Here is a 15,827-nt window from a genome sequence, read left to right as displayed (position 1 = left end):
GTCCCCGACCCTTTGCTCAAATGCCTCAACTACCAGGGGGGATGGTCCCACCAGGACCTGACTACCCCCCTGGGAGGCTGTAGAATCTTCTGCCTTTAAACTGTTTTTTTTTTCTTCTTCTTCTTTTTTTTTCAGTCAGACTGCAGGTTTTGCACCTCCACCATCTGCTAGAGACAGAGAAATATTGAGGGACTGCAGGTGGCATCTCATGGTATAGGGCAGTGTCAGCCAAAACTTCTCTGTCTCCATCTGCTGGAGGGGAGGCAGACCCCACGAGTCTGGACTGATGCGGGTACGTACAGGGAACTGCTGTTATGTTCTATGGAAGAGAAGAAGAGGGGAAGGAAGAGGAAGAAGATGAGTGGAGACTGTAGGGAAGTGGAGGTCAGAGAGGGTAGGATAAAGAAGGAAAGGGTAAGGGACTGAGGGTGAGATGAGCTAGAAGAGAGCAAAGGGGAAGGGTGACTCATCTACCTCATGCAATCATCCAGTCAAACATGCACACAGAGGAGACACCCCCCCCCCCCCCCCGCCAAACCCCTGGCGGTCACCAACTAGATCTTAGAGAGGACCAACCCCCACACACCATTCCTGATTCTTGGTACAAGCAAAGAAAAAGGTTGCCCACCCCTGACCTAAAGGACCCCTGGGGTCTGTCATACTCACCTGACGTGCTGGAAGTATTCCTGCTGCTGATTCCGGTAGAAAACAGAGAAAGGTAGCATGCGTCCTGCCATGGCCTCTGCCTTCTCCTGCAGCAGCTGCAGGTGCTCCTTAGCATAATCTGAGAAAGAAGGCAGAAGAGCTAGAAAGTCACAGCACCGTCTGCTCATCTATTAACTCTCACATCTGACTCAGACTGAATAACTGGCCCTGATATGGACCAGAAGGAAGCAAGAATGTAGCACAGCTTCCGGGGGAGTTGGTGGGGGGAAAGCGTGTGTCTTACAGTACAATTAAGGGTCTTGTATTGATTCCTTTTTTCCTCACTGGACCATGGACTTACTAAATAATTGAATAAATAGGGTGCGGGTTCTTGTAATCTGCATTCCTTCCCACCAGAATCTGCAAACAAACTCACCTCCAGTGCAGAACTCCACCGTCTCACTCCAGCCAGACACCTGATACTCGCCATCACTCTGCTTAATGGCAGTCTGCACTGCCACACTGTACTCTGTCCGGGGACTCAGGAACCAGTGGCCCCTCACTGTCATGGGCAGTGGCACCGCCTTAGCTACCAGCTTAGTGGGGACATCCTGCAGAAACCAGAGAAGAAACCTGTTATCAGGTTTTAGGCCTGGCCTATTACATCCACAAAGTCACACCCATTATAGCCTTGCCAGAGTTTAGGGATTATGCATTCTGCATTTTCACTGGAGGTCAGTGATCATACACAGAGCTGCAATTCAGTCATGCGTCCTGCAGCTTTGCCAGATGTCAGTGATCATACAGAAATCTGCAACTCAATTACACACCCTGCTGCCTCGCTGGAAGTCAGTGATCATACACAAATCTGCAACTCAGTCATGCGCCCTGCAGTCTTGCCACAGATCACCGATCATACACCAACCTGCAACACGGTCACACGCCCTTCAGCCTCACTGGAGGTCAATGACCATTCACAGAGCTGCAATTCAGCCACACACACACTGCAGCCTTGTCTGAGATCAGTGATCATACACAAACCTGCAACTCAGTTACACGGACCCTGGCTCGCCGCTGCCACAGGCCTCTCCCTTCTCCGCGGCTCAGGAGCCGCCACCGACGCTGTCGGTTTCCCCGCTATTGATGTGGCCCCACGCCACCTCGGACCACTGCCACTTGCTGCTCCCACACGGCCCAATGCCGCTGTGCGTGGCAGGAGGGGCCGCTGCAGTCTTTACTCTTCGTGGCATGGAAGCCACAGCCTTCTGGCTCTTGTCGCGGAAGGAAGCCACCACCAACCCTGCCTCCCCGTGCGGCAGGGGAGCTGCCACTGATCCTCTTCTTCTCGTGGCAGGGACGCCGCCAGCGATGCTGCTGTCTCCACCTATCCTTGGGCTCCTGCATAGGCGCATGTGCGCCTCTTCTCAACATTTAAAGGGCCAGTGGCAGGAAAAGCCTCGCAGCCCCAACGGATGATGTCATCAACCAGTTCTGTCACTAGCCCTATAAAAGGGCTCTCCTCCACTTCCTTAGCACCTTCACATGGATACTCACAGTTGTCTGTGTTTCCTTCACCGTGCAAGGTTCTCCGTGGTCTCCGCCTGTCTTGATGGTCTTCATGTTCGATGTCCTGGTCTCCTAGTCTTGTTCTTTGATGGAGGTCCTTTGTCGTCTCTCTGGTGTTCTTGATGTTACATGTTCCTGATGTTCCTCGTCTTGATGTTCCAAGTTCCTGCTGTTCCAGTCCTGGTCCTGATGTTCCAGCTTCCGGCTTTGTCCCGCTTCCAGGTTTCCTGCTCTTCCACCTTTCCTGGCGTGCCACCGTCGTGGTCCATGACCAGCCCTTGGGGGGCTGTGTAGGGCGCTTTGTGGCACAAGGCCTGTCTTCACATCTGCAGCGCAAGCCTCCAGAAGGCACTTGCTTTTAATGCCGAGGTCTGTTCCTGAATCCAAGTTCTGATTCCTTGAATCCTGAGTCTTGAATTCTGAGTCTTGAATCCTTGAATCCTGTTCCCGGTCTTCGGAGTTCCTTGTTCCTGCTTCCGTCCATGCCCTAGACTCAAGCCAGAACCTGCTATGCTTCAGCGTGGTCTGTGACCAGCCACGGGTGGCTGTGTAGGGCGAGCCTCAGTGCAGGCCTCTCCTGAATCTTCATCATGTTACCAGCTCAAGCCTTCATCTTCTCGTCTGGAGTCTGCTTCACTTTCAGCATAGTCCGCAACCAGCCATGGGCGGCTGTATAGGGCGCACTGCAGTGCAGTACTCACCCTGTACTACTGCCTGAATCTTGAATCCTCATCTGATTCTTCCAAATTCCTCAAATCCTCATCTGATTCTTCCAAGTTCCTCGAATTTTCGTCTGGGTCTTCCAAGTTCCTCGAGTCCCCGTCTGAGTCTTCCAAGTTCTTCAGTTCCATGTTTTGTCATGTTCCTGTCCTCAGCCTCCGTCTGACCTCACACACTCATCGTTCCCAAGCGGTGGGTCCAGAAGGGCTACCGAGTGGCCGGAGGGCTACTCTTGAGACCAGCATATTGTTGCTGGGTCTCACCTGTGCATGCAGGTCCAGTGGAGGTCTGAGCCTGCCTTGTTCCAGTTCCTCAGATGTTCCACATCTCGATCCTGGTCCAGCCTTGTTCCAATTCCAGCCCATGCTTGGACACTCTTGCCTCCCACGGTGTGTATCTTGGGGCTCCTCCCTGAGTCGCGCCGTGGCCCAAGAGCCCACATCCCCCTACAGCAAGTGACTGCAGCCCCGCGTTTGTAACAGTATGCGAAGACGGTTGCAACACATACCCTGCAGCCTCTCTGGAGGTACTACAAAGTCAGTGATCATACACAGAACTGCAACTCAGTCACATGCTCTGCAGCCTCACCGGAGGTCAGTGATCATATACAGAGGTGCAATTCAGTCACATACCCTGCAGCTTCACTGGTGGACAGTGATCATATACAGAGCTTCAACTCAGTCACACGCCCTGCAGCTTCACTGGTGGTCAGTGATCCTACACAAAAAGCTCAGTCACACACCCTGCAGCTTCACTGGTGGTCAGTGATCATACACAAACCTTCAGCTCAGTCACACGCCCTGCAGCTTCACTGGTAGTCAGTGATCATACACAAACCTGCAGCTCAGTCACACGCCCTGCAGCTTCACTGGAGGTCAGTGATCATACACAAACCTTCAGCTCAGTCACACGCCCTGCAGCTTCACTGGAGGTCAGTGATCATACACAAACCTTCAGCTCAGTCACACGCCCTGCAGCTTCACTGGTGGTCAGTGATCCTACACAAACCTTCAGCTCAGTCACACACCCTGCAGCTTCACTGGAGGTCAGTGATCATACACAAACCTTCAGCTCAGTCACACGCCCTGCAGCTTCACTGGTAGTCAGTGATCCTACACAAACCTTCAGCTCAGTCACACGCCCTGCAGCTTCACTGGAGGTCAGTGATCATACATAAACCTTCAGCTCAGTCACACGCCCTGCAGCTTCACTGGTAGTCAGTGATCCTACACAAACCTTCAGCTCAGTCACACGCCCTGCAGCTTCACTGGAGGTCAGTGATCATACACAAACCTGCAGCTCAGCCATGTGTCCTGCAGCCTTGCTGAGTCCCCAGCATAGCAGAATGGGCAGTTAGAGGTGAATTGGGATGGGGATTTCCCTAGCCTAATGGTACACAAAGGCTTTACCTTGCTTTTCTTTCTGCACCCCCTGTCCCACTGGCAGGGCCCAAAAACACTTTCAGGGTTCAGACTGTTCCCACAGCAACAGAGAACATGGAGCAGTCAGGAGACAAACACCATATTAGCCAAGAAAATATATTAAATAGAGCATTACCATAGCAACCTTCATTCTAACAAGGCTGCAAAAGGATTGAGCTCCCAAGGGATGCAGCTAGCAACCAACTGGGGCTTCCAGTTAAAATCTAAATCTCCAAAAGTCAGAATCCTTAATTTTTTTCTCTTAGTTGAAGAGAAATTATGAGAGTAATATTTCCTTCTCCCTCCTGCCCACCTTTACCAGGGAATGGGGGAAGTTTGTGGGATTGGCCCCAGACTCCTATTGACTGGGGCAGGGAGAGGCAGGTGGGGTCCGACTGTAAGGAGTGCCTGGGGAGGGGGAGGGGGGGAGGAAACTGACTGCCTCACCCTGTGCTTGAATTTATTCGCATTTTTGTTCTCCTTCTTATTCAGGTCGATGAAATAATGGGTGATTCTTTCCAGGTCGGGAGTCTCGATTTCCCAGGAGATGCGGAAGGAATCACAGGTGATGTCACTGATCTGTATGCTGTGAGGGGTGGACAGCAGCTCCATGTTCCAAGCTGCTCAGCCCCTACAAGACAAAAAGGGGAGAATGAATCATAAGGCAGCTGATCTGCAACTTGGCAAAAATAGCTCATGTGTGTGTGTGTGTGTGTGTGTGTGTGAGTGTGTGTGAGGGGGTGGGAAACAGGTGGGATACAAGTGCATGCTTCGGTGAGAATGCAGGGGTCAGGGAATGTGTGTGTGTCAGCTGGGGTGCTGGTGTGACAGTATGGATGTGAGGGCATGCTTTTGGTGGGTAGGAGGTCAAGACATGGTGCTAGCGTGAGTGCGAGGGTTTAGAGGTGATGTGTAAGTGTGGCTATGAGGGTATGCATATGGTGGTTTGGGGTGAGGATATGTGTGTTGGAGTGGTGGTGCGCCAAGTGTGGGTGCAGAGGTTTGGGGTAATGGGGTGTTTGTGCTGTGGTAAGGGGTGAGCATATTCGTGGGCCTGGTGCATGGAAGTAGCCAGTTAAAGATGAGGATATGTGCAGTGGACTGGGATGAAGGCGCACTTGGGTGGAGGGGTTGGGTCAGGATGTGTATGTGGGTGTGGAGGCGATGGTGTGGGTATGGTGGTTTGGGATGAGGCTATATGTGGTAGAATGGGGTGAGGTTGTGTGCAGGTGAAGAGATAAGGGTGAGAGTGTGGAAATGGGGACCTGGAAAAAATGTGTGAGAGGTGAGGGAGGAGACTGCTGTGGGAGAGAGAGAGAAGATTGTGTGAGGGGTGAGGAGATGTGTGGAGACTGAGAGTTTTTATCCTGCTGCTTGGAATTTGCCTGTGAAATGCAGTGGTGGCTGAGGCCCTGTGCACTCTGCGCCACTGACTGACTCAGGGCAGATCTGCAATGACTGAGGAGCGCTGAGGGTGCACACAATAACCTTCTTAGACAATGCATTCCTCATCCCATTCTCGCTCTCCTCGCCATCCCCCGTCACACTCATCTCTTCCTTCTCCCTCTTGTTCTTCTTACTCTTCATTTCTCTGTCTTTCCTCTTGTTTCTCTTCCTCAAGCTCTCTCTCCCATCAGTCTTTGTAACCAACATTAATTTAATTATCTTTTTCCCATATCTAAAACTGCACACTCCTACTTTCTCAGAGCAGATGCTGCGGTACAGGCGGCAGTGCCAGTGAGCACATTTCTGGGTGGAAAGTGGACAGATTTTCAGCAGATGGTACTGAGGTATGTGCGGTGCCAGCAGGCATTAGTTATAGAACTGCTTGAAGAGACTCCAGGAAACACACACTGACTCTGTATAAGATGCCAGGAAAACGTGATGCACGCCATGTAACAGGAGCACGTGGTGCACACCATGTAACAGGAAGAAATGGTGCACACTGTGTAACAGACATGCACGCCTGTAACAGGAAGACGTGGTGCATGCCATGTAACAGGAAGAAATGGTGCACACTGTGTAACAGACGTGCACGCCTGTAACAGGAAGACGTGGTGCATGCCATGTAACAGGAAGAAATGGTGCACACTGTGTAACAGACGTGCACGCCTGTAACAGGAAGACGTGGATAACACATTGAAATCGTCGGTTCAGTGTGCTGCGGCAGTCAAAAAAGCAAACAGAATGTTGGGAATTATTAGAAAAGGAATGATGAATAAAACGGAAAATGTCATAATGCCTCTGTATTGCTCCATGGTGAGACCGCACCTTGAATACTGTGTACAATTCTGGTCGCCGCATCTCAAAAAAGATATTATTGCGATGGAGAAGGTACAGAGAAGGGCTACCAAAATGATAAGGGGAATGGAACAACTCCCCTATGAGGAAAGACTAAAGAGGTTAGGACTTTTCAGCTTGGAGAAGAGACGACTGAGGGGGGATATGATAGAGGTGTTTAAAATCATGAGAGGTCTAGAACGGGTAGATGTGAATCGGTTATTTACTCTTTCGGATAGTAGAAAGACTAGGGGACACTCCATGAAGTTAGCATGGGGCACATTTAAAACTAATCGGAGAAAGTTCTTTTTTACTCAACGCACAATTAAACTCTGGAATTTGTTGCCAGAGAATGTGGTTCGTGCAGTTAGTATAGCTGTGTTTAAAAAAGGATTGGATAAGTTCTTGGAGGAGAAGTCCATTACCTGCTATTAAGTTCACTTAGAGAATAGCCACTGCCATTAGCAATGGTTACATGGAATAGACTTAGTTTTTGGGTACTTGCCAGGTTCTTATGGCCTGGATTGGCCACTGTTGGAAACAGGATGCTGGGCTTGATTGACCCTTGGTCTGACCCAGTATGGCATTTTCTTATGTTCTTATGTTCTTATGTGGTGCATGCCATGTAACAGGAAGAAATGGTGCACACCGTGTAACAGAAAAACTGGTGTGCCATGTAACAGGAAGACGTGGTGGACACTGTGTAACAGGAAAACGTGGTGCAGGCCATGTAACAGGAATACACTATGCAAGCCGTGTATCAGGAAGATGTGGTACATGCCATGTAACAGGAAGACATGGTGGACACCGTGTAACAGGAAGACGTGGTACATGCCGTGTAATAGAAAGACTGGTGTGCTGTGTAACAGGAAGAGATAGTGGGCCGGGTAACAGGAAGTCATGGTGCATGCTGTATAACATAAGAAGCATCATGCTGTATCAGACCAAGTCCATCGAGCCCAGCATTCTGCCTCTGACAGTGGCCAGTCTGGGTCACAAATACTCGGAAGATCACCAACAGTTGATCTATTCTTCTCTGTCAGTCCCAGGGATAGGCATTGGCTTTTCCAAGTCTACCTGGCTAATAACTGTTTATGAATTTTTCCTTTAGGAACTTGTCCAGTCTTCTTTTGAGCCTCATGATGTTAATTGCATCCTCTGGCAACAGATTCCATAACTTGATTGTGCACTGAGTGAAAAAATAGTTTCTAAGATTTGTTTTAAATCTGCCGGTTGCTAGTTACTTAGAGTGTTCCCTCATCCTAATGTTGTTTGAAAGGATAAATAACCCTTCCCTATTTATCTGTTCCACCCCACCCATGATTTTATAAATTTCAATGATATCTCCTCTCAGTTTTCTCTTTTACAATCTAAAAAGCTCTAATCTGTTTAGCCTGGCTCCTAAGGGAGCTTTTCCATCCCCTTTATCATTTTGGTCAATCTCCTCTGTACTTTTTCTCTGTCTGCTATCTCTTTTTTAAGATGGGGAAAACAGAACTGCACACAATGCTCAAGCAGGCCGAAGCAATATTGGCTCGCGTAAAATGGGCGCTCATGATAGCCCCTGTTCTCCTAACGCGCGCCCAGCCACCTGTCCTGGGCGCGCAATGCATTATTTAAATGAAGGGTCGCACTAAAAAGGACGTGCGAGGGATAAATTGTGCGTCCCTAGCGCGTCCATGGCATCGGGCATCCAGGAGAAGTGGCTGTGCAAGGGTTAGGAAAACAGATGCTCGATTAATGGGCCTCCACTGGCAAAACCACTGGCAAAACATTTTTTTTTCATGCTGCTTCCTGTGGTTCCTCCTACTTGGTATTGGGACGATACTAAGTAGAGGAACCACAGAAAAGCAGTATTTGGAGCTTTTTTTGTGGCTTTGTGGGAGGTTTTTTAAGACAGCTTGGGCTGGTATTAAGTTTTCCGTGTTAAAACATGTGCATCGGGCGCATGGTGATTTTTGTACATCGGGGGTAACAGCTAATAGCCTCATCTACAAGCATTTGCATGTGATGAGCGCTATTTGGACGCACATTTTGGACATGCTAATCCCCTTATTGCATCGGGTGTTAGCTTAGCATGTCCAAGAGCTCGTTAGCCTGTGCACTAGGCTCAGCACACGATATAGCATTGACCTCAAGGTGCAGTCGCAATATGGATCTATACAAAGGAATTGTGGTATTCTCAGTTTTGTTCTCTATTCCTTAAATAGACCCGGACATTCTATTTGCCTTTATGACCATCGCTGCACCGTGAGCTGAAGATTTCAAGGTATTGTCCACAAGGACTCTGAAATCCTTTTCCTGGATGGTGACCCCTAACTTGTAGTTGGGATCATTTTTCCCTACATGCAGGGCCGGTGCAAGGGGATTGGGCGCCCTAGGCACCTTCAGCTTTGCGCTGCCCCCAGCCGCAGCCCCGACTCCCCCCCCCCCCCAAAAGAAAACTTACAAAATACCTGGTGGTCCAGGTGGGGGCCCGGGAGCGATCTGCCACTCCTGGGGCCTCGGCTGCCACTAACCAAAATGGCGCCGGTGGCCTTTAGCCCCTACCATGTGACAGGGGCCAAACAATGGCACTGGTAGCCCCTGTCACATGGTAGGGGCTAAAGGCCACCGGCGCCATTTTGCTTAGTGGAAGCCGAGGCCCTGGGAGTGGCAGATCGCTCCCGGGCCCTCCGCTGGACCCCAAGGGGGGAGTTGGGAGGGTGGCACAGTGAGGCGGGGGCTGGCAGAATTTTGAAAGGGCACGTTTGCCCTTTCAAAATTCTGCTGCCTGCCGCGGCGCCCCCTAAATCGCGGCGCCCTAGGCACAGGCCTAGTTTACCTAGTGGTTCCTCTGGCCTTGCCTACATGCATTACTTTGCACTTGTCCACATTAAATTGCATCTGCTATTTAGAAGCCCAGTCTTCTAGTCTCACAAGGTTTTTCTGCAGTTCTTTACAATCTGCTGCTGTCTTAACAACTCAAAACAATTTTATGTCATCTGCAAATCTGGTCACCTCACTTGTCATTTCTTTCTCCAGATCATTTATGAATATGCTAAATAGCATGGGTTCCAATACAGACCCCTGGGGCATACGATTTTCTCCATTTGGAAAACTGAACATTTAGTCCTACCCTCTGCTTCCTGTCTTTGATCTAGTTACCAATCCATAACAGGACACTGCCTTCGATCCCATGTCCTCCCAATTTCCTGAGGAGTCTCTGTCAAATGCCTTCTGAAAATCCAAAGATACTATATCAACTGACTTGCCTTTATCCACATGTTTATTTACCCCCTCAAAAAAAATCTAGTAAATTAGTAAGGCAAGACTTCTCTTTCCAACAACCATATTGGCTTTCTCCCATTAAACCATGTCTATCTATGCAGTCAGTAATTCTGTTTTTAAGAATAGCTTCTACCATTTTGCCTAGTACCGACATGAGGCTTACCAGTCTATAGTTTCCTGGATATATCCTGGAGCCCTTTTTAAAAACTGGCATCACATTGGCTATCCTCTATTCTTCTGGTACCATGGTTGTTTTAAATAATAGGTTGCCAATCACCATAAACAGGTAGGCAATTTCATTTTTAAGTTCCTTCAGAATTCTGGGGTGAATACCATCCGGTCCTGGTGATTTGTTATTTTTCAATCTGTCAAAACTGAGTTATGTCTTCCAGTTTCACTTTGATTTCATCTAGTTGCTCAGAGTTCTCACCATCAAAAAATGTTTCCAGTGTGGGTATAACCTCAACATCCTCCTCAGTAAAGACAGAGGCAAAGAGTTAATTAATTTTTCTGCTATTTCCTTATCCTCCCTGATTATTCCTTTCACCTCTCAGTCATCTAGCAACCCAAACTGACTGCATCACAGGCTTTTTGCTTCAAATGTACTTGAAAAGGTTTTTATTATTTGTTTTTAACTCTTTTAGCTTTTTTTCAAATTCTCTTTGAGCCTTCTGAATTTCTTGTTTACATCTTATATTCTTCTCTGTTTTCCTCATTTAGGTTGGCTTTCCATTTTTTGAATGATGCCTTTTTGGCTTTAATTGCCTCTTTCACCTCATTATTAAACCATGCCGGCAGTTATTTGGTTTTCCTTCAACCTTTTTTATGCATGGAATACATTTTGTCAGAGCCTCAAGGATGGTAATTTTAAACAATATCCATGCCTCCTGAAAGATTTTAACCTCGTGGATTGCACCTGTCAGTATTTTACTAACAGGTTTATCAGTCTCCTTTTTATAGTTAAATATTGCTGCAGTAGTTTTCCTTAGAAGTCACCCTCCAGTGATTATGTCAAATTGTATTACATTATGATCTCTGTTGTCAAGTGGATCTACCACCTTTATCTCTTTCACCAGGTCCTGCGTCTGCTAAGAATTAGATCTAATGTAGCTCCTCCTCTCGTTGGTTCCCTGGTCAGCTCCTGCATGAAGCAGTCATTGATGCCATCTAGGAACTTTGCTTCTCCTGCAAGTCCAGATGTGACATTCACCCAGTCAATACTCGGGCAACTGAAGTCTCCCATTATTATTCTGTTGCCCATTTTACTTGCCAGCCTAATCTGTTAGCATTTTACAGTCTGTTTCCTCACCCTAGCCAGGCAGGCGATAATATATCCCCACTATGCTCTTCCTTTCCAACCTTTGAGTTTCTGTCCATAAGAATTCCAGAATGTGTTTGTTTCCTGCAAAACTTTTATCCTGCTTGACTCTATGCCATCCTTAACATACAGTATAGTGCCACCCCTCTACCAATTTTATCTGCCCTGTCATGTTGATTTAATTAGTACCATGGCAACACAATATCCCATTAGTTACTTATCCTCCTTCCACCAGGTCTCTGAGATGCCTGTTATGTCTATATCTTCCTTTAGTGCCATACATTCTAGCTCCCCAGTCTTAATTTTCTAAGACTTCTGGCATTTGCACATAGACATTTTAAAGTAGTTTTATTTATATTTCTATTTTTATATATATGCACAATCTGCTTGTTATCAGATGATACAGGCAGTTTGGAGTCATTTTTATCTGTGTGGTCTGTATTTAAATAAATCCAGTTTTTTTTCAGCTTTTAGAACCACCTCTCTATTTGGACATTTTAACTTACTTGGTTTGCCAGGGACCTTTGAAGATACCTCCCTCCAAACCATTTGCTGCTGAGCGACTGTTGGCTTTCTCCCATGTTCTAATTTAAAATCTGCTCTCTTTATTTTTAAAAGTTAGTGCCAGCAACCTGGCTCCACGCCGGTTAAGATGGAGCCCATCCTGTTGGAATAGGCTCCCTCTTCCTCAGCATGGTCTTCCTTTCCTAACAAACCTAAAATCCTCTTCCCTGCACCATCGTCTCAACCATACCCTGAGGCTCTGGAGCTTGGCCTGCCTGTATTACATAGCACAAAGACATGGTGAACACTGTATAACAGGAAGACATGGTATATGCTGTGTAACAGGAAGTGATGTTACACACTGTATACAGTAAGTGATGGAAGCGATTCAGAGAAAGGCAACCAAAATGGTAAAGGGTCTGCATCAAAAGACTAAGAGAGGAGACTACAGGACCTAAATATGTGTACCTTGGAGGAGAGGGAGAAACAGAGAGATATGATACAGACTTTCAAATATCTGAAAGGAATTAATGATGCACAAAAATCAAATCTTTTCCAATGGAAAGGGGTCATGATATGAAACTGTAAGGGAGTAAACTCAGGAACAATATCAGAAAATATGTCTTCATGGAAAGGGCGGTGGATGCAAGGAATGCCCTCCCAGAAGAGGTTGTGATGACAATAATTTTCTGGTTGTTTAATAATTTAATATCTACATAATAAAAAATTAGAAGATTTAGATAAAAGAGTTATTCAAACTGAAAAAAATATCCCAGAATTTGGTAAAATCAGAAATGATAATAAATGGAAGATTGGAAAGTTTAGAGAATGTTTCTAGGATGTGTAATTTAAGAGTGTTACACTTTCCTGTGATCAGTCTGACTTCTCCGATGGAATTATTTAGCTCTTATTTACAGAAGGTATTAGATATTCCAGAGTCAGCACTTCCAGTGATCACTAAGATCTATTACCTTCCATAAGAGATCAAGGAGAGAGAGGCCAGTCTGATCTGTCGGATATTTCTCAAATACTAGAACTTTCAAGTGAGACAGAAATTTCTCAGAGGAGGCCAATCATAGGGCCTCATTTTCTAAAGTGTCGCAGGCCTGTGATACTTTAGAAGATGAGGGGCGGGGGGCCGAAACGGGGGGCGGGCCTGTGCTAGCCGGCAGCGATCGCACCGTCACGCTGCGATCGCTGCCGGTTTTGCACCTAATAGCGCCACCATAGGAGGTGTAGCTATTGGGAGCGAAATAGGCAGCGAAAAGGCACTTACCTTTTCGCTGTCCGTGGCGTCGGCGCAGAGTCGGGCCCGGTGACGCCCCGACTCCTCCTCTTCCGGGGCCGACTCCGCCCTGACTCCGCCCCCATCCTGGTATCGCACGCGATAAGGGACTTTTCGCATGCGAAAGGTCCCTTATCGCGTGCGAGCGGCTTGGAAAATGAGGCCCTTAGTGACGTTTGCATTTGTATCAGAACGTAATAATATTCTGAGGATGTTTTTCCATAAAAGACAATCATTATTTTATGGCCAAAAGATCTGGGTTTACCCAGATCTGACTAGAAGTACACAAATTAAGAGAAAACATTTTCTTATGTTAAGATCAGAGGTGTTGAAATTGGGAGCGAAATTTATGCTAAGATATCCATGTAAATGTGCCATAACATATAAAGATGCTAACTATGTCTTCTTTGAGATAGACCTGTTGAAAGGTTTTTTGAAATCTCATACCCAAGATAGCACACTTGTAATCCGTGTATAAGATGGTTATGTATAAAAGCTTGGCAATTAGACTAAAATGATTGCTACAGTATTCCCTGTTTGATTATCTTAAAGCCTGTTCTCCTTTGCATTATATTTATTTCCTATATTTCAGTACACAGATTGTACTATGGAATTGATTTTTTGTTCTTATTTTCTTATATTTCCTAATAAGTGTACGATACTACCCTAGCAAGAATGTATACTTGTTATAACTTGTTAAAATTCTGAGAAATAAAAAATTATAAAAAAAAACAAACCCCAAATTCCTCGTGAGGTTTCTGCAGTTTTGCTCCAGCACCTCCTGAATTTAGCAGAATCATGCTCTTGAAGAATATGGCCATGCAAAAGCCCTGCTGTTCTTGGGGTTATGCATTTAAATAGTCTATTAAGCAACCTCTTCCTAGCATCATCATAACAAGACTAGAATACAAAGGAAAACCTAGGATATTCCCAGCAGTACATCTGTGATATTTAATCAGTAAAAGAAATATTTCTTTACATATGCAATGTTTTTTTTTTTGCTATTTAAGAGGACAACTGGCAAAGGAATTTGCCTGGGTAGTAAAAGAGGTAACCTGGTAAATTCCCCTGGCTAAAAACTGCCTTTCCCTCAGTGGCTGAAACAGCATGAATGGTTTTTACTGCAGCTTAAAGGGGTGGGGGGCTCTACTTTCCTGCCCATACTCTGCACCTGCTATAAAATAGATGCAAAGTCTACTTGTGGTCCTGCTGGTCCCAAATCTTCAATGGGAAACTCTGTGCACCTGTACTACTGCTTTAAAACTGTGGTTGGGACGTCCAGAACCTGTCTGCTCAGGCTTTGCAGAACCTGCCCTTCGGGCTGCGGCAGTACCTTCTCCTCAGGCACTGAAGAACATGCCCTTTGGGCTGCAGCAGTACCTTCTCCTCAGGCACTGAAGAACATGCTCTTTGGGCTGCAGCAGTACCTTCTCCTCAGGCACTGAAGAACATGCCCTTTGGGCTGCAGCAGTACCTTCTCCTCAGGCACTGAAGAACATGCTCTTTGGGCTGCAGCAGTACCTTCTCCTCAGGCACTGAAGAACATGCCCTTTGGGCTGCAGCAGTACCTTCTCCTCAGGCACTGAAGAACATGCCCTTTGGGCTGCAGCAGTACCTTCTCCTCAGGCACTGAAGAACATGCTCCTTTGGGCTGCAGCAGTACCTTCTCCTCAGGCACTGAAGAACCTGCCCTTTGGGCTGCAGCAGTACCTTCTCCTCAGGCACTGAAGAACATGCCCTTTGGGCTGCAGCAGTACCTTCTCCTCAGGCACTGAAGAACATGCTCTTTGGGCTGCAGCAATACCTTCTCCTCAGGCACTGAAGAACATGCCCTTTGGGCTGCGGCAGTACCTTCTCCTCAGGCACTGAAGAACATGCTCTTTGGGCTGCAGCAATACCTTCTCCTCAGGCACTGAAGAACCTGCCCTTTGGGCTGCGGCAGTACCTTCTCCTCAGGCACTGAAGAACATGCTCTTTGGGCTGCAGCAGTACCTTCTCCTCAGGCACTGAAGAACCTGCCCTTTGGGCTGCAGCACTACCTTCTCCTCAGGCACTGAAGAACATGCCCTTTGGGCTGCGGCAGTACCTTCTCCTCAGGCACTGAAGAACATGCCCTTTGGGCTGCAGCAATACCTTCTCCTCAGGCACTGAAGAACATGCCCTTTGGGCTGCAGGCAGTACCTTCTCCTCAGGCACTGAAGAACATGCCCTTTGGGCTGCAGCAAGTACCTTCTCCTCAGGCACTGAAGAACATGCCCTTGGGCTGCAGCAGTACCTTCTCCTCAGGCACTGAAGAACATGCCCTTTGGGCTGCAGCAGTACCTTCTCCTCAGGCACTGAAGAACATGCCCTTTGGGCTGCCGGCAAGTACCTTCTCCTCAGGCACTTGAAGAACATGCCCTTTGGGCTGCAGGCAGTACCTTCTCCTCAGGCACTGTGAAGAACTGCCCTTCGGGCTGGCAGCAGTAATCCTTCCTCAAGGCAGGCTGAAGAACCTGTCCTTCGGGCTTAGGCAGTACCTTCTCCTCAAGGCAGGCTGAAGAACATGTCTTCGGGCTTACAGGCAGTAACCTTCTTCCTCAGGCACTGAAGAACATGCCCTTCGGGCTGCCAGGCAGTACCTCTCTCAGGCACTGAAGAACATGCCCTTTGGGCTGGCAGCAGTAACCTTCTCCTCGAGGCACTGAAGAACATGCCCTTTCGGGCTGCAGGCAGTAACCTTCTCCATCAGGCACTGAAGAACATGCCCTTCGGGCTGTCAGGCAGTACCTTCTCCTCAGGCACTGAAGAACATGCCCCTTTGGGCTGCGGCAGTACC

The 15,827-nt window shown here is 47.6% G+C and overlaps 2 protein-coding genes across 4 annotated transcripts in view; one reads left to right on the top strand and one right to left on the bottom strand.

Annotated features, from left to right (window-relative positions):
- Positions 1 to 15,827, bottom strand: part of PHYHIP (phytanoyl-CoA 2-hydroxylase interacting protein) — a 32,598-nt gene that overhangs the window by 11,587 nt on the left and 5,184 nt on the right. For both annotated transcript variants that reach the window (XM_029603811.1, XM_029603810.1), the window contains exons 2-4: positions 4,800 to 4,983; positions 1,082 to 1,256; positions 667 to 784 (exon numbers count right to left, since the gene is read on the bottom strand). In XM_029603811.1, coding sequence (XP_029459671.1) covers positions 667 to 784; positions 1,082 to 1,256; positions 4,800 to 4,964 — 458 coding nt within the window. In that variant the 5' untranslated portion in view covers positions 4,965 to 4,983. The remainder of the gene's footprint in view (positions 1 to 666; positions 785 to 1,081; positions 1,257 to 4,799; positions 4,984 to 15,827) is intronic.
- The window catches only part of POLR3D (RNA polymerase III subunit D), a 79,678-nt gene continuing 68,656 nt past the window's right edge, over positions 4,806 to 15,827 (top strand). Inside the window, exons 1-2 of one of the 2 annotated variants that reach the window (XM_029603807.1) lie at positions 4,806 to 4,917; positions 6,064 to 6,142. The gene's annotated coding sequence lies outside the window, so the exon portion shown is untranslated. Of the gene's footprint in view, positions 4,918 to 6,058; positions 6,143 to 15,827 lie in introns of both variants that reach the window. The other variant, XM_029603808.1, reaches the window with a different exon arrangement.

This window comes from Rhinatrema bivittatum, chromosome 5, assembly GCF_901001135.1.
Source record: "Rhinatrema bivittatum chromosome 5, aRhiBiv1.1, whole genome shotgun sequence".
In the NCBI taxonomy this organism is placed as follows: domain Eukaryota; kingdom Metazoa; phylum Chordata; class Amphibia; order Gymnophiona; family Rhinatrematidae; genus Rhinatrema; species Rhinatrema bivittatum.
Note: the sequence above shows the minus strand (reverse complement) of the source record. Positions and strands in the feature narration are given on the sequence as shown.